At 35.7% G+C, this 26,048-nt stretch overlaps 2 protein-coding genes across 4 annotated transcripts; one reads left to right on the top strand and one right to left on the bottom strand.

Annotated features, from left to right (window-relative positions):
* Positions 1–602: 602 nt before the first annotated feature.
* On the top strand, positions 603–15,623 carry slc31a1 (solute carrier family 31 member 1). Its single transcript, XM_062989016.1, is given in 6 exon segments — positions 603–701; positions 7,436–7,562; positions 8,362–8,434; positions 9,526–9,694; positions 13,528–13,673; positions 13,676–15,623. Coding segments are annotated over 5 exon segments (546 nt in total). The 5' UTR covers positions 603–701; positions 7,436–7,445; the 3' UTR covers positions 13,717–15,623.
* A 4,402-nt stretch (positions 15,624–20,025) lies between these two features.
* On the bottom strand, positions 20,026–25,850 carry cdc26 (cell division cycle 26 homolog). 3 transcript variants are annotated; one of them, XM_062988742.1, is made up of 3 exons: positions 25,757–25,850; positions 25,332–25,464; positions 20,026–20,440 (listed from the first exon to the last, which is right to left on the bottom strand). In XM_062988742.1, exons 2-3 carry the CDS (start codon positions 25,410–25,412, stop codon positions 20,261–20,263), a joined length of 261 nt encoding a protein of 86 aa, XP_062844812.1. In that variant the 5' UTR covers positions 25,413–25,464; positions 25,757–25,850; the 3' UTR covers positions 20,026–20,260. The 3 variants fall into 3 exon arrangements, with proteins under 3 accessions (XP_062844812.1, XP_062844811.1, XP_062844810.1); XM_062988741.1 differs by lacking the exon at positions 25,757–25,850 and adding an exon at positions 25,614–25,747; XM_062988740.1 differs by lacking the exon at positions 25,757–25,850 and having other exon boundaries at positions 25,332–25,747.
* Between the last annotated feature and the right edge of the window lie 198 nt (positions 25,851–26,048).

Here is a 26,048-nt window from a genome sequence, read left to right as displayed (position 1 = left end):
AAGGTCGGAACTAACTGTTGTATAAATAAATATAGATAATACATAAATAGAGTACAAATAATATATAAATAAGGTAGTACAGAAAATATCATATTATTACTATTTCCTTTACCCTGCCTTTGTTGCTGCTGTGTCGAACTCATAAAGGCCACTTAAATACCATTGTGTCCCAGAAACTCGCTCGCACCTGCTCTTGTTCAGAAAAATAACATGCAGTAGAATCTTAACTTAGAGGATGTTTGGAGCAGTGAATGTTTTAGAAACTATAGACCTCGAAGTCTGATGCTATGGCGCCACCATCAGGCAAATCGGGCTGAGGTCGAGCGCCTGCGGGGAGGGTGGATACTACCTGTGTTGGCCATGTCTCATGAACTTACGGTTTACGGTTTCTTCTGTGCGTTTTATTGAATAAAAAAAGAAAAAAGTCCTATAGAATTTACAGAAATGCGACCTCTATAAAGATTACTCGATCGAGTTACGGTTAACGGGCTGAAGGACATTTAGAATAAAAGTCCTCAGACACGTCAATGATTGTGCTGAGGTCTCAAAAAAGGGGACTTTTGTTTAATTTTATTAAACTTCCTTCCTTGTGTTTACGTGTTGTTGGCAAAGCTGTGTGCACGAAAAGATTGATCCTTCATGAAAACTATTTTATTTTGATATTACAAAACACATCGCGTCTGACCAGGGATTGAAATCCAGTAAGTTGTTGGGGTAGTGGCAAGTTTAGCCAACAGTTAAAATTAAGACATTGTTGAATGATTCTGTTGGTTGACCTTACTGTTTGCTTATGTTGACTTGATACTTGATGTCAGTTGGGTACTGGTCATGTGTGACTGTGATAACGATAGTCATGATCGTAAACTTTGTGCACTGATTTTCAGGCGTTTTAGAGAATGATCTGTAATCGCACAAAGTTTAAATAGCTAACAGGCTGCGCATTAGCTATTAATGTTTAGGATATGTACTGTCTGTGCTATAAGATGCTAAAAACCTTATTTTTTTGTGATAGCGAAATTTGTTAATTTGGCAAATGGAACGAACAGTAGTATGAGAAAATATATAACGTATAATTAATTATGTGCCCTGAAGTCCCCTGGATCAGCTGTAAGTCTGAAACCTATGTATAAAAAATGTAAAGTAAAGCCACATTCTTATAGTACAATACAAGTGACTTGTATAACTGACATTTATATCAAGGAGTAATTGTATTTAAAAAAAAAACCCACTTTTTATATTTTAGTAAATGCAGAAAGATATAATAAACCAACGGTAATAGTTTGTATCTCATAGTGAAGGAATTGTGTTCAAACAGGAACTTTATTTCTCATACTGTCTTTTTGCTGATTAAACATAGACCATAGTTTATGGCACTACATTGATTCTTGGAAGGCAAGTTCTCTTTACTGCCATGTATTTTCTTGTCTTTGTTCTGTACCCATTGAAATGCGAATGTAAAGTGAATTGCTTGTGTAATGTGAGTAAATACTAAAGGAGCAGTAAAACATGTAAAAGTGCATCTGTAAGATAAGATTAGATAAGTGTCATTAACACTGTTGCACGTAATAGTGTTAAAAGCTCAATATAAGACTATGACTTTGTGGCTAACTTGCACAAAATTCTCAGGATCAAAATGTCTTAGAGTAATGATTAACCAACTGTGACACATGACAGATCAGAGTGGTGTAATAAATATAAATCCATTGTGGCTTAATAGGCTAAAGTATGCAAAGCCTTAGCATTTTCTTCTTTTTTTTGCTATGGGAGGTAAGGGATGTTAACTACCCAGGCACAAAGGGCACTTTAAAAAGCATCAAAAGAATGAATGATTCTTTTTGCCTGCCACAGTGGATCATTCAACCACATATTTTAATTGGCACAGGTTTCTTCCTTAAGCAACCCTCCAAATTTTTCAGGCTTGGGATCAGCACCTAGGGTGCACTGATATGTGTCCCCCCAATGGCTAGGTTCATGTACCACTACATGCCTTCTATATTTCTGAGCCCAGCCTGGGATTTGAACGCCCAGAATTCAGGTGCTGCTATTACCAACAGCCTGGCTTTTACCATTACTCCACACAAGCTAAGAAAATAATTCAGTGGACTAAAACAGGGATTACAAAGCTCAAGTTGGAAATATATATAAAATGTTTATAGAAAACAATATTTGGTGTTTTACTTAACCTTTTATTGTGTATGTATTTTTAAGTTACAGCTATCCAAATTGCAATACCTGTTATACATTCCAAAAAGTTGAGCAGGAGCATGTTTACCACAGTGTTACATCACTTTTCCTTTTAACACCTATTCATTGTTTGGGAAATAAAACATCAACATATCCAGGCCTGCCCCTTTTATTTCATGGATGTCTTTAAATGTGCAAAAGTACAGAGCATTATTGGCATATTTTATATTACATTGTATTACACCACACATTTTAAGTGGGTGATTACACATTTATACATTGTCTGATTACACATCCATGGAGAGTGTGTACTGATGTTATATTTAAATAATAAAAAAAAAAAAAAAAACACTCATTTGCTAAAAACTTTTCAATAAACTTGACAATTAGCCTAGATAATGTTGTCAAATGTCTTGAACTCTGAATTGTACAATCATAACTTGAATTTAAGGATGCAGCAGTGAACTGTTTATTGATGTTTTTTAGAAGGTATCCCTTACAGAGCCATTTCAATATTTAATGCAGTGCCATTCAAGGGATTAAAGATTGGTGGTATTTACTAATCAAGTTGGATAATTTTCATTCATCGGTTTGATGCAAAAAGTATTGTCCCACCCTTTATGCTATTCTAGATTATAATTATAAAGACAATAATAAGTAATAAAACAACATGTATAAAAGCTATGAAGTTCTAAAATATACATAGGAAATTAAAAGGAATTTATTAATATAATTTTACATTTAAGGCATTTAGCAGATGTTTTATTCAAAAAAAAACTTACAATTATGACTGAATACAATGCAAGCAATTGAGGGTTAAGGGCCTTGCTCAGGGGCCCAGGTGTGGAAGCTTAAACCAACAACCTTCTAATCGCTAGTCCAGTATGTTAACCACTAGGCTACCACTACCCAATAATATAGTATATAATAATGCTCTTTGTCTAATAGTGCAGCTTAATGTAGCGTGAAAAGTGAAAGAGACCTGATAAGGGTATTAGGAAACATGGAAGTGTATAAAGAGAGCGTGGCACAGCTTTGTGATTGGCTTACTATCTGCCAGAAAAATTACTGAAAGACCGGTCAGCTTAGGGAGGTCACTCACACTCATTCTACAGCTGCACACACCCAAGAGCCAAGTTCCATTCTTTTATCTAAATAGTCCTTTCATGACCTTGCTTAACAAATCTTTAGAACTTTTAAAATCTGAGGATAGCTAAAAGGACATTTTTATTAAGTGTCTTAGAGGACCTGCTTGTCTTTAAGAACTGCAGAAATTCGGTAATCCTGAGGTAAGTTGAACCTGTTTTTAAGTTGTTGTGGTTTACAGCACTTAAAATGCAATTAATATACCTGCTAAATTTTGTTCAGCTAGCTTAATCTTACATGGTTGAACAAATGAGAGAAATACAGTTTCTAATTGAAGTAAATTCATTCAGAGAAAGAAAAATCCTCCAAGAAATAATTATTTTTAACAAAACCACATGTGCCACAATTATTGGCACCCCTGTATTTAATACTTTGTACAACATCCCTTTGCCGTATAAGAGCTATAGGATAATAAGAGCAGGGAATTTGCAACCATTTCAATTTGCCAAATTTTTTAGATTGTCTATGGCATTTTCTTAGAATTGTTAGGAGTGCAAAAGCTAATAACCTTTTTAAAAATAAGAATTAATTTTTGATACAGGGTTAATCTCACAATGAAAAATTGAAAAAAAATTCAACCTTTATTTACAAAAAAACTAAATTACCAACAGGTAAATGTATTATAAGACTTTATTATAATATGTTTCATGGAACTGTAAATAAAATCACTGTAGATCACCATGTTTTTAGAACACTTATTAAGTAAACTTAGGTAGATGCTATCTTTTCACAATAACATTTTAATTATGTTTATTTTGCGTCTACATGTCAGCATCACAAACTAAAAATTAGAAAATTTTCTACACCCTTCTAAAAATGTATGGTTTGAACGTGGCTAATTTTAGTGTAGACTGGTTTAGAAACCGGGAACTGGTGGTTTACTAGGCAAAATTAGTGACTAAAGCATATTTACTTATGTAGAATTCTCAGAACAGGACAATGTTAGATGATAGAAGTTAGAAGCTGTCTCTGGACCTACTCATTGCTGTCTTTGACAGACTGGTAAAATTTGTTTTGGTGTCTTTCCTCCAGGCTGTATCCAACCTTTAGAAAATTGTGTTATTTTCACATTAGTACTTTAATTAATTTGATATAGGAACTTATTTGATTACAAAGAACAATGTTTGTGAGTCTGTAGCCTGAGGTTGGTAGCAAGCATGACCAGTTGTGTTTTCTTTGCTTAAAAAGAATTATCTCTAAATAACATTGATTTATTGAATAAAAAGTAGCATCAGCATCATACCCACAGCACATATTTAAACTGACGTAACTTGAGGAGCTGTAGTTTAAAATGTTTACACCTTAACAAAAATACTAGTATTAGGGTCACATTCTGTACCTACTACAACAGTGTGTCTTTGTAGATACAAAGTAAGTGTGTGGGCAATGGCAGCTTAGTAGTTGAGGTACTGCCAGTTTAAGCCTCATCACCACCAAGTGGTCACTGTTGGACCCTTAAACATGGCCCTTTATTCCTCAATGGCTCAAATAGTTTTTGGTCAGTGAAAATGTAATTGCAAAATACAATTTAGTTGGTCAGTGAAAACATTAGAAAACATTTCTCATATTAAGTTAAAATAAAGTTATATGAACAGAATGAACAAATCACAGATTCTTGTTTTTATTGCTTTTTACAGAAATGTCCCATGTTTTACAAAAATGGGTTTTGTAAATGTAATAATCACAAACAGTATTCCTTATTAAGTCATTAGTGAGTGCATATGTGGAGAGTAATTGCTTCAACAGACTGTAACATTTCAAATATTTAATATATATCTCCAATTAGCCTGTCATGTAGTGCAGTGCAAAAAATCTGAGCTTGACCCAAGAGAGCTTCATTTTAATGTTTTCATGAAACATCAGAAAAGAGAGAAACTGGAATATGGGTTGATTTGACTGTGGAATGCTTGTTGGTACCTGACAGACTTGTTTAAGTAAGACAAAAATGTCATTTTCAGTCTCTAGAGTTTACACAAAATGGTGCGACACAATCCACACTAAATACAGTTTTGAAGGTGGAAATGCCTTGTTGAAAAGAGGTCAAAGGAGAATGGTTGTGAGAAAGGCTGCTGTAGCATAATCATTCTTTAGAAGTGTGGTGAGCAAATTACTAATACATGAGCAGCTGAGAGATTCTACAGTTTTAACCAGAAATTTACATCATCTCCATATAAATGCCATGATTTTGAAAAAAAAAGTCATTGTCAGGTGTCCACATACTTAGGGGCATAATGTATATTAGCTGCATTATTTTGTGCAGCATTTTGTAGGACACTAAAAGTGAGGTGGGTATGGACTCATATAAAATATCAAACACGTTATACCTACATGGTAGGACATCTCTGTTCTAGAACCAATACACATAATTTCCTGTTTTAAACAGGATGTGATTGTCTTAAATGTGTAAGTGGTTTGTAAGTTGTAGACAAAGAGTCAAGAAAAGAACATTACCTAAAGATTAGGGGAAAGATTAAGAACCTAATATTAAACAGACAACACATGGCAATTTCTTTGAGAGCCACCAAATGATACAATCAAAACTTTACTGTGAAGTCACAATGTCACCAGACAGACATTAGCTTATTCACTCATTTTCAGGTAATGTCGGAGCCTTCTATCTTTCACACAACTTTTACATAACCTGACTGCAGCCATTTACTAAGGAGACCTTGTATACGCCATGTAATGTGTAACAAATACGACACAGTAGATTGTGCTAATGTATGCTTCAATTACTAACCAGGTACATTTTCATTTCATTACATTGTAAATTGTACACACTGTGCTAAAATGTACTATATATGTTTAGGCTTATTTAATGAGGGAGGAATGGTCGAATGAGTTACAGCCGGATTGCCACACTACCACTGTCTGATTGAGACACTTGCATGACTTTCGTAGAACATCAGAATCAGAATCAGAATCAGAATCGGGCTTTATTGGCCAAGTATGCTCACACATACAAGGAATTTGCTTTTGGTTACACAGATGCTTGCAGTGCACGAAAAATACAATACAGACAATCTTATTCACACAGCTCACTCTCTCTCTAACACACACATTCATACCTGTAAACATAGAAAACATTGTAAACATTTAGCATGTGCAATTTACATTGTAATTTTAAAAAGGTGCAGTTTTGTGCAATATAAAAACTATAGAAAATATAAAAATATATAAATATGAAATGCAAGTAAAGGTGAAAATCCTGTGTATGCCATTACATAAATGAAATAGGTAGTTTTTGATGTGCAAGTGTCCCGAGTATTAACAGTACAGTAGTGTTCAATTGTTCATGAGCGTAATGGAGTTTGGATAAAAGCTTCTCTGTAGCCTGGTCGTTCGGGTCTTCATGTGGCTGAAGCGTCGGCCTGATGGAAGGCACCGAAACAGGTGATGACCAGGGTGAGACGGGTCAGTGATGATTTTCTCTGCACGCTTCCTGGTTCTGGAGGCATGCAGGTCCAGCAGTGTGGGCAGCTTTACACCGATGGTCCTCTCTGCAGACTTGATGATTTGTGAACATTACAGAGAAAGCAGCATTTTTTTGTTTTTATGTGCTGAGGCTCTCTGTAAGAATTCACCAGTGTAAAGATGCTTCACACATGTTGGACAAAGATATGTGTCTGCCTGCATCCTTTTTGGCCAATGTGGGTGCCAGCTGGGTTCACCAGGGTGCATGGTGAAAATTTATATTAAAATTGGGAAAATTCTAAAAAACATTTTCTTTTTACACTTTTTTGCTTTATCCATTTTGTTGTAGGGAAATAAAACATGTAAATGCTGTTTCTTTAGAAAAGTATTGTTTATAATAAACAATTGGACAATTTTTAATGTCTCTTACAATGAATATCAGTGTTTCTCATGTATATTATATTGGTTATCAGTCAAGGAATAATTTGTATGAACATGTCTTATGACAACACAAACAATGAATTAAGTAAGGATTTGCATTTCAAGGATGTGATATTGCACAGATCATAGTAAATGCCCTTAAAAAATAAAAATGGAAATGATATCTGAAATGATGAACCAGTAGCACAATAAAATTCTGACAAGTTTGTAGTGGAAATGCTCACTCGTTTACTCCCATTTGTCTTTCCAGATTCAGAAACATGGCAATGCCACATGCACACCATAACCATAGTGTCATGCATGCTCCTGCATTGATGGACAATCATGCAAACCATACGGGAGATCATGGATCGGGAGGCCATGAAAACATGTCAATGGTTAGTAACTTTTTCAGTGTGGTTGTATGACTATAGTAAATGTAATAGATCCACTTAAAGTAAAAGTAAGGTTAAAATACACTATATAAACAAAATTATTGGAACACCAACACATTACACCTACAGGAGATTTTATTACATGCCATTGTAAATCTAGGCATTAATACTGATCTAATGCTTGGTGTTGTGTTGATCATGGAGCGTTTTATTTATTTATTCATATTAAGGAGCATTTTATTTATTTATAAGGATTTTAACGTGATGTTTTACACTTTGGTTACATTTATGACAGGACATGTAGTTACAGGTAACACATGATTCATTAGTTTAAGTTCAGTGTCAGGCAATTTTATATCTACAGTTCACTTAACTTACATATTTGGAGGAAACCGGAGATCCCCACAAAGACACAGGGAGACCATGCAAACTCCACATAGAAAGGATTCGGACTGCTCCACCTGAGATTTGAACCCATGACCCTTCTCGCTGTGAGGTGACAGTGCTACCCACTGAGCCACCGTTCCACCCCTGATATCTAGGAGAGAAGAAATTTTATAAACAAACACAAACTGTCGCAGCAGTGACATTGTATTATAGTACCATGCTCAAATTTACTGAGCTCTGTAGAACAAACAATTTTTTCACAAATGTTTGTAAAGGCAGGCAGAATGGCTAGGTGCTTGATTTTATACACAATGTGGCAGTGTGACTAATTGAAACACCTGAATTAAATAATTAAGAGATGTGTCCCAATACATTTGTCTATTTTATATTCTTTGTCAATTTTTGGTTCTTTCAGCAAATGACCTTTTACTTTGGCTATGAAAAAGTAGAGCTGCTATTTGCTACGCTTGTCATTAACACACCTGGAGGTAAGCCTGAATTATATTTTATACAACTGGTAGTTCACACTCTAAAACATTTCTAAAGTTCTAGTGTAAAATATGGTTATTTCATCATACTTATCATTCATCATTAGTCAGGGTCCTCAGTGCACAGTAACAGAAACAGTCCTTCTTGGAAACAGTTTATTTATGAATAATGGATAAATTGGACTCATAACCTTTTTGCCCTTATGCCTTTTCTTTCCCTTAACTCAATATTTAGGCAACCTGGTGCATACAGTGCGCTCATAGACACACAGGCATTGAAAGTCTGTTTGATACCTTTCCAGCCTGTATATAGATTATAAGTAAGCCTCTACTTGATTCACAGCCATGAAAAATGCGTCACGAATCGTGAAATGAGCTTTTCCCCATGTAATGTGCAATTGGCTGTGAAATCCAAAGTTTAAAGTTTGTGTTTAGTGTTCAGCATTTTTCATTCATGTAGCGTTTAAGTGCCTCACATTTACTGGTTAATTTGCACTATGAGGCGCTCCGGCGCTCCGACCAATCCTGCAGCAATTCAGTTAGCAATCAGTAAGTCAAAATCTCCAAGATGTCGAAGTCTAAAGCAGCTAAAAACACTACTTAGGTAACTGAGTTTGGAAAACTCCCAACCAATTCTGTCGATGCAGAGGGGGCTGTGTCAAAACACGGACGAGAATTTTTGTTTTTCAGAACATAAAGCCTTGCACCGTCACTGGATGTTCTAGGTTTCAACCATTAAGATAGGCCATTCTGTGTATTGTGGCTTCCATTTATTTTATCATTTAATTTGAGTGTTATTTAATAACTGCTGTGAAATGTGGCACTTTTCTTTAAAAATCTGAGAAATCTGTGATTTTTGAAAAACAAGATCAATTAAATTAAGCACATATCCCGTAAATTTGGCAGGGCCCTACTTATAAGTTGAATTTTAAACAGCATTTAAAGTTCTATGTCTATGTATGTTATAAAACTAAAGTATGTCACACACCTAACATTTTAGAACTTTACAGTTTTATATTTATGTGGACTTGCAGGAAAAAGTTGGTTTTTTTAATTGTGCCTTTAACTAACTGCTCCAATCCTTATTTCAGAGATGGTAGGTGCCTGTATAGCAGTGTTTTTGTTATCTGCATTCTATGAGGGTTTGAAGATTGGTCGTGAGGTCTTGCTGAGGCGAAGTCAAGTCAATGTTCGCTACAACTCTATGCCTGTACCAGGCTCTGATGGAACTGTACTTATGGAAACACATAAAACAGTTGGGTGAGTTGCCAGAAAAAGGAGTCAAACTTTTTACTCATATACCTAAATGTATTTATTTAAATGATGCTTTACATATAGGTGACAAGGGGGTAAAACCCAATCTAGCATTTCCTGCCCTCAGACACGGCGAATTGTGTCTGTTAAACAACGACCAAACTGGAGGCACTGATAAAGCTCAAACTTGTGGGCTAGACTGCTGCTTCACCGCAGTGCCTTAAATTTATAATTATCCAGAGGCAGGAGGGTTGGGTGATAGGAATAAAAAATGACAATGCACAAAGGATAAAATCCAGACAGTTGCCAGTTTTTAATTTACACCCTCTTGTTCTATAAAAACTAAAATCTTAATATATTTTGTATTCACTTTATAAACACTTATTGTCTGTATTGGCCCATAATTATTAGTTATTTTAAGTAAATCCCTTTTTACTAGACAATTACTAGGGATTGGGGTAAGCAGGTAGAAAAATGCATTCATATGTGTGCTGTGTATACTGGTCATAAAAAAGTTGATTTATTTCAGTAATTCCATTCAAAAAGTGAAACTTGTATATTATATTCATTCATTACACATAGACCGATATATTTCAAATGTTTATTTTTTTTAATGTTGATGATTATAACTGACAACTAATGAAAACCCCAAATTCAGTATCTCAGAAAATTAGAATATTACTTAAGACCAATACAAAAAAAAGATTTTTTAGAAATGTTGGCCAACTGAAAAGTATGAACATGAAAAGTATGAGCATGTACAGCACTCAATACTTAGTTGGGGCTCCTTTTGCCTGGATTACTGCAGCAATGCGGCGTGGCATGGAGTCCATCAGTCTGTGGCACTGCTCAGGTGTTATGAGAGCCCAGGTTGCTCTGATGGTGGCCTTCAGCTCTTCTGAATTGTTAGGTTTGGCGTATCGCTTCTTCCTCTTCACAATACCCCATAGATTTTCTATGGGGTTAAGGTCAGGTGAGTTTGCTGGCCAATTAAGAACAGGGATACCATGGTCCTTAAACCAGGTACTGGTAGCTTTGGCACTGTGTGCAGGTGCCAAGTCCTGTTGGAAAATGAAATCTGCATTTCCATAAAGTTGGTCAGCAGCAGGAAGCATGAAGTGCTCTAAAACTTCCTGGTAGATGGCTATGTTGACCTTGGACCTCAGAAAACACAGTGGACCAACACCAGCAGATGACATGGCACTCCAAACCATCACTGACTGTGGAAACTTTACACTGGACCTCAAGCAACGTGGATTCTGTGCCTCTCCTCTCTTCCTCCAGACTCTGGGACCTTGATTTCCAAAGGTAATGCAAAAATTACTTTCATCAGAGAACATAACTTTGGACCACTCAGCAGTCCTTTTTGTCTTTAGCCCAGGCGAGACGCTTCTGACGCTGTCTCTTGTTCAAGAGTGGCTTGACACAAGGAATGCGACAGCTGAAACCCATGTCTTGCATACGTCTGTGCGTGGTGGTTCTTGAAGCACTGACTCCAGCTGCAGTCCACTCTTCGTGAATCTCCCCCACATTTTTTAATGGGTTTTGTTTCACAATCCTCTCCAGGGTGCGGTTATCCCTATTGCTTGTACACTTTTTTCTACCACATCTTTTCCTTCCCTTCGCCTCTCTATTAATGTGCTTGGACACAGAGCTTTGTGAACAGCCAGCCTCTTTAGCAATGACCTTTTGTGTCTTGCCCTCCTTGTGCAAGGTGTCAATGGTCGTCTTTTGGACAACTGTCAAGTCAGCAGTCTTCCCCATGATTGTGTAGCTTATAGAACTAGACTGAGAGACCATTTAAAGGCCTTTGCGAGTGTTTTGAGTTAATTAGCTGATTAGAGTGTGGCACCAGGTGTCTTCAATATTGTACCTTGTCACAATATTCTAATTTTCTGAGATACTGAATTTGGGGTTTTCATTAGTTGTCAGTTACGTATAATCATCAACATTTAAAAGAAATAAACATTTGAAATATATCAGTCTGTGTGTAATGAATGAATATAATATACAAGTTTCACTTTTTGAATGGAATTACTGAAATAAATCAACTTTTTCATGATATTCTAATTTTATGACCAGCACCAGTATATCTGATGACTGCCCCCTATTTATTTCATATGGTTATGTATTAACAAATAGGCATGAAGAATATATTCAGTATAAACTGACAGCAAACCATGTCCAAAGTCCCAATTCTGTTGGTTCAGGTCAGGGCATTAGGAATGGGACTACTCTCTGGCAACTTGTCCACAGTGTGCAAAGTCCGAGGTGGCTGCAAATAAGCTGCATGTTATATTGCTGATGGAGTTCAACAGAAAGAGTTTTTATAAGAAATAAGTCACCACCATTTATTGGCCATGGCAAGTCCTTATTTTAAATGGCTGTGGGTACAGTGGCCCTAAATATGCCATCATAGAGATAAAATAAGGATAATTAAACAATGACTTTGTACAACTCCAATTTCAAAAAAGTTACAATGGTAAATAAAATGCAAATTAAAACTGAAAGTAGTGATTTGTAAACTGTCATTTACATGTATGAAATTGAAAATGGCATAGACAAACACATACAAACCTCATATCTGGAAAAAGGTAGGACATTTTGTAAAATGCATTAAAAAGAGTGTCATTTGCTAATTTTCTTAAACCTTAATTTGCCTGACAAATGTATGATCTTCAATGGTTTCACTGAACAACTTGATTGTATTTTGTAAATATAGCACACACAAAGTTAGGAGGAACTGGGGATAGTAGTTTTGCTCAACGTTCTGTGGTTGTTATAGTCTGATTTGCCTGTTTTTGATGCACCATACATTTTTTTTTATTATTTTAAATAATTACTTATTACAAAAGTATTTTTATTATTTTTCACATTGTTAAACTTGAACTTGCATACAAACAGTGACCACTACACATTATTTACATATACAATATCCAAACTCCCACACTGTGTTCAATTTTTGATTTACACCCATTTATACAGCCATAAATAATAAATAAAAGATAAAAAATACATATATACAAACCCCCAACTTAAATACAAACTTCTCCAGTGTCCCAGTATAATAATTGGTGATCAGAGGATAAATCAAAGTTCCTAGCCACTCTATTATTTTTTCCAAAAACATTCTTGAGATTCGATCACCAGTATAGTCCAAAAAAACCAGTCCCGATATTATACCAGCACCATAAATTTTTAATGGGAGACAGATTTGAATGGCTAGGAGGCCAGTCAAGCACATGCAGGATGTCTGTCTGAAATCCCAATATATGCTTCAGTGTCAATAGTACATTCATACATATGCATGTCTCCCATTCTGTGGGCACTTATGCACAACCGTACCATGAAAGATGAGGCTTTTGCATCAATAACTGATACCAGTCTGGATGGCACAAAGAACCTTTTCGTCTTTGGTACAAAAAACTTGATGTCAGTTTTGACCGAAAATAAGCTGAAATGTGAACTTATCTGACCACTGCACACATTTTTACTGTCTTTTGATCTATTTGTAATGATGTCGGGCCCACAGAACTCAGGTGAAGGCTTTCTGTTTGCATAATAGAGTTTCAGGTTGCATTTCTTTTAAACTTTTCTGCCTCATACCAACTTTTTTAAATGTGTGTTAAAGGTACAATTTGTTTGGATGTTTGAAATACAATCAAGTTGGTCAGCCAAAACCAACCAAATTACCATCTAATAAGTAATTTGATTAAGTTGATTAATTAAAACAAAAATCTTTTAATTATGTTTTCAAGTTAACTATAGATCAAAAGGTCTTCTGTCTCAACTTTTTTAAAATTGGGTTTGTAATAGACACTCTTTTTTTACTCTCTCAGACAGCGGATGCTGAGTCTTGCACATATGCTTCAGACGATTCTGCATGTTATCCAGGTTGTGGTCAGCTACTTTCTCATGTTGGTGTTCATGACGTACAATGGCTACCTTTGTATTGCTGTGGCAGCTGGAGCTGGTGTGGGTTACTTCTTATTCAGCTGGAAGAAAGCAGTAGTAGTGGACATTACTGAACACTGTCATTAGGACCCAGACTAGCCACATCTCTCTTCCCACAAATATGTTTACACAAATATTAAAAACATACCCAACATTGTAATTTCAACTAATTCCAAGCATTTGTTGTTTTAATACTAGTTTGCTTAAGAGTAACAAGCACATTTTGGTTATTTTAAAGTTGTCTTTCCCCGCTATGAATTTTCATTAATTTATTTTATTATAGAACCAATATTTCACAGTCCACCACATCACAATTGTGAATGCTTTTATCGAAATGTGCCATTTTCACAGAGGTTTAGCAAACTTTATGTTGTATAAAGCATTTTAATAATATGGCTTTACAAACAGTAAAAAGTTTGTAATTTTGTAAAAAAATATGGTTAATTTAAAAGTATGAAAAATATGAATTCCCACTCAACTCTTAAGGATTTGGCCAGTGTTACAAGTTGATACCTTCAAGGACTCTTGTAGCATACATATTACAATATTTTGTATTGTCAAATTGCCTATCCCTAGCAAAATATTACAGTATTACTTTCCTTTTGAATTTGTAATTGTTATTTGTAATTGTAACAGTCCTCTATGTATACTAAACCTCTTGCCTTAAAATTAAGTCTTTAAAAAGAGTAAAACATGGTATGGCTTAGGTATGGCTTAGGAGTGATTGATGCAAATCCAGAATTGTTAAACTATTTTGAAGTTAATTTGACAGAGCGTTCTTACTTGTAACATTGCAGTTCAGGGTCGAATCATGCTTTCAAACTTGTATATGACCTTCTTATGTTTGCACAAAGCGGGGGAGGGGAAGAGAGACAATCTTATCTGTCAAGTTTTGGAACTATATTTACAAAGCTGTAGCTGCAATTTCTTCTCTGTAGAGTAATTGTATATACATACAAGGAATGAAGAAATATAGTGTTTATTAGTGTCTCTTAAGATTCATTGTTATAATTTATATTTGACACTTTCTTTTACTTTCTTACTACATGACTATATGAAATGTTTGTACACTCTGTCTGAAATCTTTAGCTTTATGTAACAGCAATTTAATTGTGCTTTTTGGCAGATGGACCATATTAAGGAACTTTTTAAAATGTTATATCCCAATATATAGAGGATTTGCATTTTACCGAAAGACTTCTGTATTGTTAATTCAGTAAAATGCATGTGACTGAATTTGTAAGCATGTTTGAGCAGTCATCAACTAGGGACCCACTGTTATTAATTTGTTAAAATGAAAAATGGGATTAGACCAGTTACAGTCCTAAGATTTTTTTATTGACTGTTATACAACAATTGTAATTAATGATAGTGTCATTTGCCAACATTATGAGCCCTATATGAATGACTAGTATCAGAAAAAGTTGGGACAGTATGGATAATGTAAAGAAAACAATGTTTTTTTTTTATATTTACTTTTGTTTTATTGCAGACAGTATGAATCCAAGATATTTAATCTTTTGTCTTCATTTAATTTGTTAATGTACCTCTATTCATGCATTTTAAGCCTGCAACACAAAAAAGTTGGAATGTTAAAGCATTTACCACTTTATGATGTTGCTACACACTTGAAAGATGTTTGGGCACCAAGGATACCAAGCATTAAAGTGTTTCAGGTGTTTGTCACATTCTTCCTTCAAACACACCTTAAGGTGTACAGTAAGGGGTTGTCATCACATTTAAAAAAAAAAAAAAAAAAAAAAAAAATTCTACACACACAATGAGGCACCAGATGCCTCCAAGCCCAGAAAACACAACGCCATTTCTGGACATGGTTAACAAAAAAGGCTTCTTTTTTGCACCTTGAAGTTTAAACTGGTTTAAAGTGGCATTTGTAAATGTAAATCTGTATTTTAGTGCTGACAAAGTAATCCCTTGCCCATGTGCTTATATCCAGCTATTAATAAATGATTGTTCCTGATGCAGTGCAATACCTTTTTCCTAGGAGATTTAAACTAGTAATGTCTAAATTAGACTAGGTTGTTAAATGCCTACACTTTACAATACATTGTCAGGACAAATGTATTTTCGTAGAATTAAAAAAAAAAAAAAAATTGTCCTAAAGCAAATTTACAGATTCAAGGAACAAACACCTCTAAAGAGCAAACTGTAGGCAACAGTGGCAATGAAAAATTGCTTAAATAGTACATGCAAAAAGCCTCAGGAGGAACCAGACTTAATCCATGCTCCTTGGGGAGCCTATGTAATAATTTAAATGAATTAAAATTAGATGAAATAAAAAAGCAAACAGAAGCAGAAAGATTATTTCAAAGCCATATAAGAGAACACTCTTCACCCTGCTGTGAATTCTTTTAATTTTAGAAACTAAAAGTAGCCCTGCACCTTGTGAATGAAGTAAACATGCTGGGTTCTAGTCCTCAATCAATTCACTTAAATATGCCAGACCTGTTGAATCTAAACATCACTTAAATAGAACCCGTCACTGAAATCTACCAGCCTGGAAAAGGTTACAAAGCCATTACAAGGGCTCTGGAACTCCAGTGAACCACAGTGAGAACCATTATCCACAAATGGAGAAAACGTGGAACAGTAGTGAACCTTTCCAGGAGTTGCTGCCCAAACCAAATTTTCAGTAAGAATACACTGATGACAGACAGGAGGTCACAAAAAACAAAACATTTAAAGAACTGCGAGCCTCACTTTTATTAATGTCAATGTACACGATTTAAAAATAAGAAACACCCTGGGTAAAATGGCATCAGTGGGAAAGGGGCAAACCACTGCTGACCAAAGAGAACAGAAAGTCTTTTCTTGCATTTGCCAAAATATATGTAGATGATCCCTGGTATTATATATTATGTAAGTATGTAATTTATCAATCTTTGTGAGCTTTAGCATATTTTAGCCCTTTCACCCTGTTTTCCTTCCATAAAGTGGCTTGTTGGCTGCTACCCTTACAAAAAGACCATTCATGATCAAGCTTCTTCGGACTGTAGAAGGGTCAGCTTGGCATCCTGATGAAGCTGCCAGATGATGAGTCAGGTCCTGGCTGGACTTTTTTTCGATCTCTCAAAAAAGGAACTTTGGAAAACTTATAAAACTTTATAACAGCTTGAGTATCACACCGTAAGTATCCAGTTTGTTTGCTGATTATTTTTCTGAGTGGCCTACCCTCTTATAAATATTAGCAAACTTTCAGTGAATTAAACTCATGTTTGTAGTGCTCAATTACACCTTTAGACCTTTTTGTACAGCAGTCATTTAGACATGAAATAGTTGGACTAATACAGGTGTTAGCTATGACATTAATTAGGCCTCCATTCTATTTAAGAGAGCCAGGCTCCTGCTACTGCTCAAGTGTGAGGGACGGTCATACTAAATACCCTGTAGAAGTGCTTTTTTGTTTCTTTTTTCAATTCTGTATACAAATTTGCTGTATTTTCTGGTTGTATTCTAATCAAGAAATAAGAAAAAAAAAAACATGGTCATTATGCCATTGCTAAAACAACATATCTAATGTTGGCCTAGGAACTTTGCACACACACACACACACATTTGTTAAAACTTTGTTAAAACAGTGATTTTATATAAAAACTGAAAATTTAGAACGTGTTAATTATGCTGTTCATGATTGGCATTAAAGGCTATTCTTTTCTCCCATTCCTGATTCACTAGCTGAATGCTAGTACAAGCATCAACAATTTAGTTCTTTTATATATATATATATATATATATATATATATATATATATATATATATATATATATATATATATATATACAGTATATATATATATATATATACAGTATATATATATATATATATATATATATATATATATATATATATATATATATATATATAAAATTTGTTTTAAGCATTTTCTACCCTTTTTTTTAGCACGTCCAATTGCCCGATTACGGCATGCTTCCTCTCCACCAATGCCGATCCCCACTCTGATTGAGGAGAACGAAGCTAACCCACGCCCCCTCTGACAGCCGTATGCATTTTGTCACCTACACTTTGACGAGTGCAATGCGGATCAGCACTGTGTATGGAGAGACACACCCTGACAGCACTTTTTTTCCCGTCTCTGTGCAGATGCCATCAATCAGCCAGCAGAGGTCGTAATTGCATTAGAGTCCCAATACGGCTTTTAATATCCCACTCCCATCTGAACAACAGGCCAAACATTGTTCATGTGGTTGCTCTGCCCAGCCAGCAGGAAGAGCTGAGACTCAATACAATGTATTTGAGATCCCAGCTCTGGTGTCAGCATGTGTTTTTACTGCTGCGCCACCTGAGCGGCATAACAATTCAGTATTTAATATAAACAACACTGTATATTTACAGAGTAAACAAGTCCCTTGACTTGATTCCTCAGATAAAAATCCAAAGGGGTCAGGTCAGGAGAACATAGTTACCACTCGATTGGACCCCTACAATCAATCCGCTTTTACCAAAACTGCACATCTAAATAGTCTGTATTGCATCCATAACATGGTGGGTTACCATCTCAGAAAGTCAAAAAATGTTCCACCTCATACAACAATAAAGAAAACACATTGAGTAATTGATTAAGTCAATTGAGTAACAGTCTGCTCTTAATGTTCCATCAATGCAAAATGGTCCAACAATACCATGACTTTAGGTGAAGCAACTGTGTTAGATTGATCAGTCCAGTTAGGGTTTGTTGACCTCACCATTTACAAAAAAATTAGCATAATCACTAATCAACACCTGATAGAGAAAACAAAGATTTATTTGAAGTTCCATCCCAAATTCTATCCCACGATCTGTGTAGAGACAACTTTATGAGTAGACAAAATCTACTGAATTTCTACGAATTAGATGTCACACACCTACAGTACCTTACCATTTGAAAAAGCTGAAGTTGAATCCAAGATGTCCACCATGTTGCCGACAGGTTTCGACCTTCCCCCACAGCTTGTATCTAAAATTGGATCACCATCTGCCAAACTGTTTTCATTTTTATATGGGTGATTCCTTACATTTGAATCACTTTGTACTTTAAATGAGTGTGCGCTTATTTTCGAGCTATTTGTTGAGTATGTATGTATTTTATCATTGAGCAAGCTTTTCCCCATATTAATTTTAATTCTAACAGGTGCGACATTATCTAAAGTTGTTTGGAATACAGGCTCTTAATGTTGTGCTCGCTTATCAAGCTGGTGACAGTCATTAATTCAGGTAGGTTATCAACACACCTGCAGTAGACAAATATTGTTAGTTAAACACTATATTAAGTTAATATATTAAGAGATATTGATCAGAGATTGAGTTTTGGGCTAAAACAACAAGGTTGTCTATGTCAGTACTAAAGTATGTTTACAGTGGTGAGTAGGTCACATTACATTCTACACTCTAAAAAGAATCAAGTAAAAATTGTGCTTAGGATTGTGCTTCATAATGAATACTAAAGTTAAAGCTATTTAATGGAAATACTTAAACTGTTGTTTAAATGCTTAAGTAATCAAAATAGGGACATTTTAGTATTTCAGCTTTAGACAAAGAAAATTTTAGGATGGCTGTAAATCTCCAGTCTTTCTTATTTCTCTGCATGTGTTTTTTATCGCAACCTTACTAACAAAGGGGAATACATTCCAAAGATCAGAACTGCAATAAAAATGTTTTCAAAGCACAGCAACATTAATGGGAATAGTTTTATAGTGGTGGTTAGAATTTCATACCATGTGGTACATCTTTTAAATGTCCACTAAACAAACCACTGGGCAATAGTAACTGAGCACTTAAGATACTGCAATCAAAAGGTTGCCGGTTCAAATACCACCACCGCCAAGTTGCCACTGTTGGGCCTCTGAGCAAGGCCCTTAAACCTTAATTGTTCAAATTGTATTTTGAGATTGCTAAGGCCTCAGGATAAAATTCTGAGTTTCTTCCACAGCCAGGCAGGTTTTCTGCAATTAAGGACTTTATGGCTAGACTCAAAGATGCATGAGACACAGAAACTGTTGACTGACCAATTTGTATAGGCCTGGACAGTTTTGGGACACATGGTCTTTTGCATATTTTTTCTCTGTTTACTGAGACTACTTGTATAATTTTACATAAGTTTATTCATACGTTTATATATTGTCAAGATAGAAAACTAGAAAACCACGTTGTTCAATTTTAACTTTAAAATATTTCAACAGTATCAATAAATATTATTTTTCTGTTTTCTGAAAGTTCATGTTGTATATTTCCATTCAGTTCAATGCACATCACCATAATACTTTTAAAGGTAAAAGCGGCTAAATATTCACAAATGCAACTGTACATATACACGTTTGTGTCTGTGTGTGCCAGATTGCATGAGTAGTGTAATGATAACACCAACATTTTAAGGACAGTTTACTGTTCTGTATTTATTTACTGTCATTCACTCGGTGTTGCTGTACCTGGTATTGATATGTTTATGCCAAGAAAAACACTGAGAAAACTTTACTTTGTTTAACAACTATGTACAACATGGAAGGGTTATGTCTTTAAACACTTAGTAAGTAGCAAAAGACCATTCCTGGTCAAAACTGCAAAAACGCAAAAACTTAAAAACATTTTAGGTAAACTGGTGGCCTAAAATTGAAGGTTTCCAAAGAAAGATGATAATGTGTTTGGCTTTGGGTGAGGCTTATATCCTATTCGCTCATGTATCTGCTCTCTTATTTTCCCTTCAGAAGTTCCTGCAGCACCGCTCATATCGCTTGTCGTTGCAACGCCAACTACGTCTACTTCCTCTCGTTGTTTCTTTCGACTCTGTAGATAGTAATACAAAAGACATATATGACTATTCTATGTACACTTTGCCTTATAATTACTTTTTCATGTAGGGCTAAACATTTTTACTTGAGTAAAAGAAACAATTTTAAAAAGCATTTTTGGTCTTTGTCTAATTTAGAATAAAATACAATTTTGTCTAAAATAGAATAAACTAGGAATGAGAAATTCTTTTTCACAGCACTGAATATCTGTTTAACATATGGAGACATGAACAAATTAGTTGGTACTAGGGGTATAACCGATCACACATCTCACAGATTGGATCATGTTTTTTTGAATCACGGATTGGATCGTTTTTTGGATCAGCATAAAAAAAGTAAACTGTACTTTACTTTTATTAATACTTAAAGAATGTTAAGAAAGTTTTAAACATGGAACTTTTGTCCATGGTCTTAAATGAAAACAACATTCAAGATGTTCAATCTTTATCATCAAAATAAAGTACTTAATGAAAATCATCAAAATAAAATACTTAATACTTATTAGTTGTTCTGCTTTATGCCGCTTTATCTGTGGCTATGTTCGATGTACTGCCATGGTCATATCGCTTTCTGTTGCCACAGTGCCTACACACTGTACAGATTTTGTCCACCACCATTTCTCCTCCATCAGCATATGTACCAGGAAAGCAAAAATTTTCCTATATTTATGTGATATAAATCATATAAATGATGGGAGAGACTTTACAAGTTCTTCCTCTCTTCCAGCAGCTATTACTGACGCTGTTAACTGCTTTAAACATGCTCTGTTTACTTGACATACAGAGGCTTTGTCTGTGTCTTTCCGCTGCAACTCTGCATCGAGATTTAAAGAATGATCACTTTAACGAAGTAATAAATTCACGCCTTTAAGAATTTTTTTTTATTATTACTACAACTTACTTACTAAACCTCTGTTCCATATTCAGTGTGGTGAACATGATGATACCAAACAGCAGAGTGAATACTTTTCTCAATTTTAATGCTTTACTCTATGCTTTACATATCAAGGTATGCAGTCAGTGATTTTAATTTCCTCACATTTCAACAAATTTGTCCACACTAAAGTTTGCAGTAATGTTCATACACTGTGTTGATCTACAACTGCACAGAACAATGCACACCTCAGTATAGCATATGGACTGCACCATTATCACCACGCTATACTACTACTTGTACAGGCGACATACACTGATCAGCCATAACATTAAAACCACCTCCTTGTTTCTACACTCACTGTCCATTTTATCAGCTCCACTTACCATATACTGGTGCTGGTCATAAAATTAGAATATCATGAAAAAGTTGATTTATTTCAGTAATTCCATTCAAAAAGTGAAACTTGTATATTATATTCATTCATTACACACAGATTGATATATTTCAAATGTTTATTTCTTTTAATGTTGATGATTATAACTGACAACTAATGAAAACCCCAAATTCAGTATCTCAGAAAATTAGAATATTACTTAAGACCAATACAAAAAAAGGATTTTTTTGAAATGTTGGCCAACTGAAAAGTATGAACATGAAAAGTATGAGCATGTACAGCACTCAATACTTAGTTGGGGCTCCTTTTGCCTGGATTACTGCAGCAATGCGGCGTGGCATGGAGTCCATCAGTCTGTGGCACTGCTCAGGTGTTATGAGAGCCCAGGTTGCTCTGATAGTGGCCTTCAGCTCTTCTGAATTGTTGGGTCTGGCGTATCGCATCTTCCTCTTCACAATACCCCATATATTTTCTATGGGGTTAAGGTCAGGCGAGTTTGCTGGCCAATTAAGAACAGGGATACCATGGTCCTTAAACCAGGTACTGGTAGCTTTTTGCACTGTGTGCAGGTGCCAAGTCCTGTTGGAAAATGAAATCTGCATTTCCATAAAGTTGGTCAGCAGCAGGAAGCATGAAGTGCTCTAAAACTTCCTGGTAGACGGCTGCGTTGACCTTGGACCTCAGAAAACACAGTGGACCAACACCAGCAGATGACATGGCACTCCAAACCATCACTGACTGGAAACTTTACACTGGACCTCAAGCAACGTGGATTCTGTGCCTCTCCTCTCTTCCTCCAGACTCTGGGACCTTGATTTCCAAAGGTAATGCAGAATTTACTTTCATCAGAGAACATAACTTTGGACAACTCAGCAGTCCTTTTTGTCTTTAGCCCAGGCGAGACGCTTCTGACGCTGTCTCTTGGTCTCTTGTTCAAGAGTGGCTTGACACAAGGAATGCGACAGCTGAAACTCATGTCTTGCATACGTCTCTGCGTGGTGGTTCTTGAAGCACTGACTCCAGCTGCAGTCCACTCTTTGTGAATCTCCCCCACATTTTTGAATGGGTTTTGTTTCACAATCCTCTCAGGGTGCGGTTATCCCTATCGCTTGTACACTTTTTTCTACCACATCTTTTCCTTCCCTTCGCCTCTCTATTAATGAGCTTGGACACAGAGCTCTGTGAACAGCCAGCCTCTTTAGCAATAACCTTTTGTGTCTTGCCCTCCTTGTGCAAGGTGTCAATGGTCGTCTTTTGGACAACTGTCAAGTCAGCAGTCTTCCCCATGATTGTGTAGCCTACAGAACTAGACTGAGAGACCATTTAAAGGCCTTTGCAAGTGTTTTGAGTTAATTAGCTGATTAGAGTGTGGCACCAGGTGGACCCCCACAGGACCACTACAGAGTAGGTATTATTTGGGTGTTGGATCACTCAGCACTGCAGTGACAATGACATGGTGGTGGTGTGTTAGTGTGTGTTGTGCTGGTATGAGTGGATCAGACACAGCAGCGTTGCTAAAGTGTTTAAATACCGGGTCCACTCACTGTCCACTCTATTAGACACTACTACCTAGTTGGTTCACCTTGTAGATGTAAAGTCAGAGACGATCGCTCATCTATTGCTGCTGTTTGAGTTGGTCGTCTTCTAGACCTTCATCAGTGGTCACAGGACACTGCCCACAAAGCGCTATTGGCTGGATATTTTTGGCTGGTGGACTATTCTCAGTCCAGCAGTGACAGTGAGGTGTTTAAAACTCCATCAGCATTGCTGTGTCTTATCCACTTATACCAGCACATTAACACACCACCACCATGTCATCGTCACTGCAGTGCTGAGAATGACCCACCACCCAAATAATACCTATGCTGTGGTGGTCCTGACCATTGAAGAACAGCATGAAAGGGGGCTAACAAAGCATGCAGAGAAACAGATGGACTACAGTCAGTAATTGTAGAACTACAAAGTGCTCCTATATGGTAAGTGGAGCTAATAAAATGGACAGTGAGTATAGAAACAAGAAGATGGTTTTAATGTTATGGCTGATCAGTGTATTTTAATACAGTATATGGTGCATTTTATATAATACATTCACTGGCCACATTTTTACAAATACCTGTACACCAGCTTCGTTATGTCATTCATTCAAATTATTAAACAAATTGGTAAAATAATAAAACATTTTAAAATTGTAAACAAATACATAAACTAAAACAAGAACAGACCAAAGTAAAATAAATATCCAAAAAAAGATTGTAGATTTTTAGATTTTAGATTGTACCGCATGTTAATCCAGATTACAGGTGCAGTACACTGCATAAAACCCACATAAAAAGAAAACAAAAAGGTTTTAGAGAAAACAAATAATTAATTAAATCCAGTGTCTATCATGCCTTTAAGAGAGAATGAACCACACAACCTTAGCATACACTAAATTTTTACTAATAAATTATGGATCTTCTTGTTTGTCATTACAATCATTGTGGAGTTGAATTACATTTCTTTTCTTCTTTGTGTTACACAGTTATGTCATGGATACACTAGTATACATTACTATGCTTATTTTCACCCATTTCTAGAAAAGTTGGGGCATTTTGTAAAACACAATAAAAAGAAAAATCTGTGATTCTCTTGATATAACTTAACTGCATTTTGTAAATATAAACACACTTAGAATTTGCACTTAGAAGATGGGACACAGGCCTGTTTCCCCCTGTGTTCCATCACCTTTCAAATTAATGATACTTTTTAATGGTTTGGAAGTGAGGACACTAATAGTTGCAGTTTTGTAAGTGGACTTTTGTCCATTTTTGCTTGACACAAGATTTCGGCTGCTCAACAGTCCACAGTCACCATTGTCTGATTCTCCCTTCATGATGCACCATATATTTTCAATAAGAGACAGAGCTGGACTGCAGACAAACCAGTCAAGCACATGCATCCAGTCATAGAGCATACAGAATGAGGCCTGCCATCTGCTTGCTGAAATACCTGAGAGCTCAAAGGTAATGCACATTTGCCTGCATGTTTTCTGGCTTTGTCATATACAGACTAAGATATCTCCAGATTGTCTTAATCTTTATACACTATTTTGAGCAGTAGATGGTGAAAATTATTTGCAATCTTACATTAAGAAATGTTCTTTTTGAACTTATTGGCAATTCCCTCCGTAAGTTTGGCACAAAGTGGCGAGCCACAATGCTTCATTGCTTGTAATGATCCTTTCTTTACCACGACACTTTGGTTGTTTGTGGTGGATCCTCCATTTATACCTAATCATAATTCCAATTTACAAGCTTATTGTGAAACACTGTAACTTGAATGTATTTGAATAACGTTTTACTCTTAATTAGCTGACAAGGACAAAGAAATTAAGTGTACAATTAAACTGAAAATGGCAATAAGTTCGGTGTACGAGATCTTACAAAAGAAATGTTTTCAAGAGCTAGAGGAATACATGCCACAAAAAAATTAGTCTGAATAGGTCCTATAGTGGCCAGTGAGTGTAAGTATTCTGATACTTTTAAACTAAAGCGAAAAGCACTGTAATTACTACATAACCCAATCAACTGGACTAAAGAGTGATATAGAAAACACTGTGACCTTACTGCAGGCCTACCTCTATTTCTTTTTTCACACTTTCGAACTCCTCTGTATCATCCAGTTTCAGCTCCAAGCGTGTTGGTTTTCGGCGTAGCATTGCTTTGGGTAACTTGATAAAATTTTAAGACGTGAAATGTAGACAGTAACTCCTGACAATCAAGATAACAGAAATAAAAACTGTTAATGTCACAATATTTTTAGCGTGACACTTTAATGCCCAATGATTTTGACAGGAGAGGCTTTTACAGGTCGAACAGGATTAGATTGCTAGAAAGGACTAGAAAGCAGGTAAGATTACTCTGGTAAAAGTAACTCAGTCTAGTTCCAGCTTGATCTATATTTTGCTCAGCTAAGACATCAACTTCACCAAATTATAAATTGTGTTTTGGCACGAGTTATCTCGGATGAACGTGTAAACTTGCAGCATCATTTTTCACATACCCCAGAACGGCGAGGCGGTTATTCTATAAACAGGAAGCGTACAATGGATCTTTGGGAAATGTAGTTGGTTTGAAACGAACGCGCTGTCAAACTTGGACGTACATGCAATTTACTGGTGTAAATTGTATATTTTATTAGTTTAAATATGGATAATCGTGTATAAATTGCTTCCACTTTAAAGGTTCCCAAAACCTTTTACGTAACAGTTTCTAAAGTTTTACCACATAAAGCTCGGAACTCGGATTTTTGTCTTGCGGGGACAGCTGTGTTGTGAACACAATTGATTATGTCA

This window comes from Trichomycterus rosablanca, chromosome 26 (genome assembly GCF_030014385.1).
Source record: "Trichomycterus rosablanca isolate fTriRos1 chromosome 26, fTriRos1.hap1, whole genome shotgun sequence".
In the NCBI taxonomy this organism is placed as follows: Eukaryota; Metazoa; Chordata; class Actinopteri; order Siluriformes; family Trichomycteridae; genus Trichomycterus; species Trichomycterus rosablanca.
The sequence above is the reverse complement of the archived record's forward strand: the minus strand, read 5'-3'. Positions and strand labels throughout refer to the sequence as shown.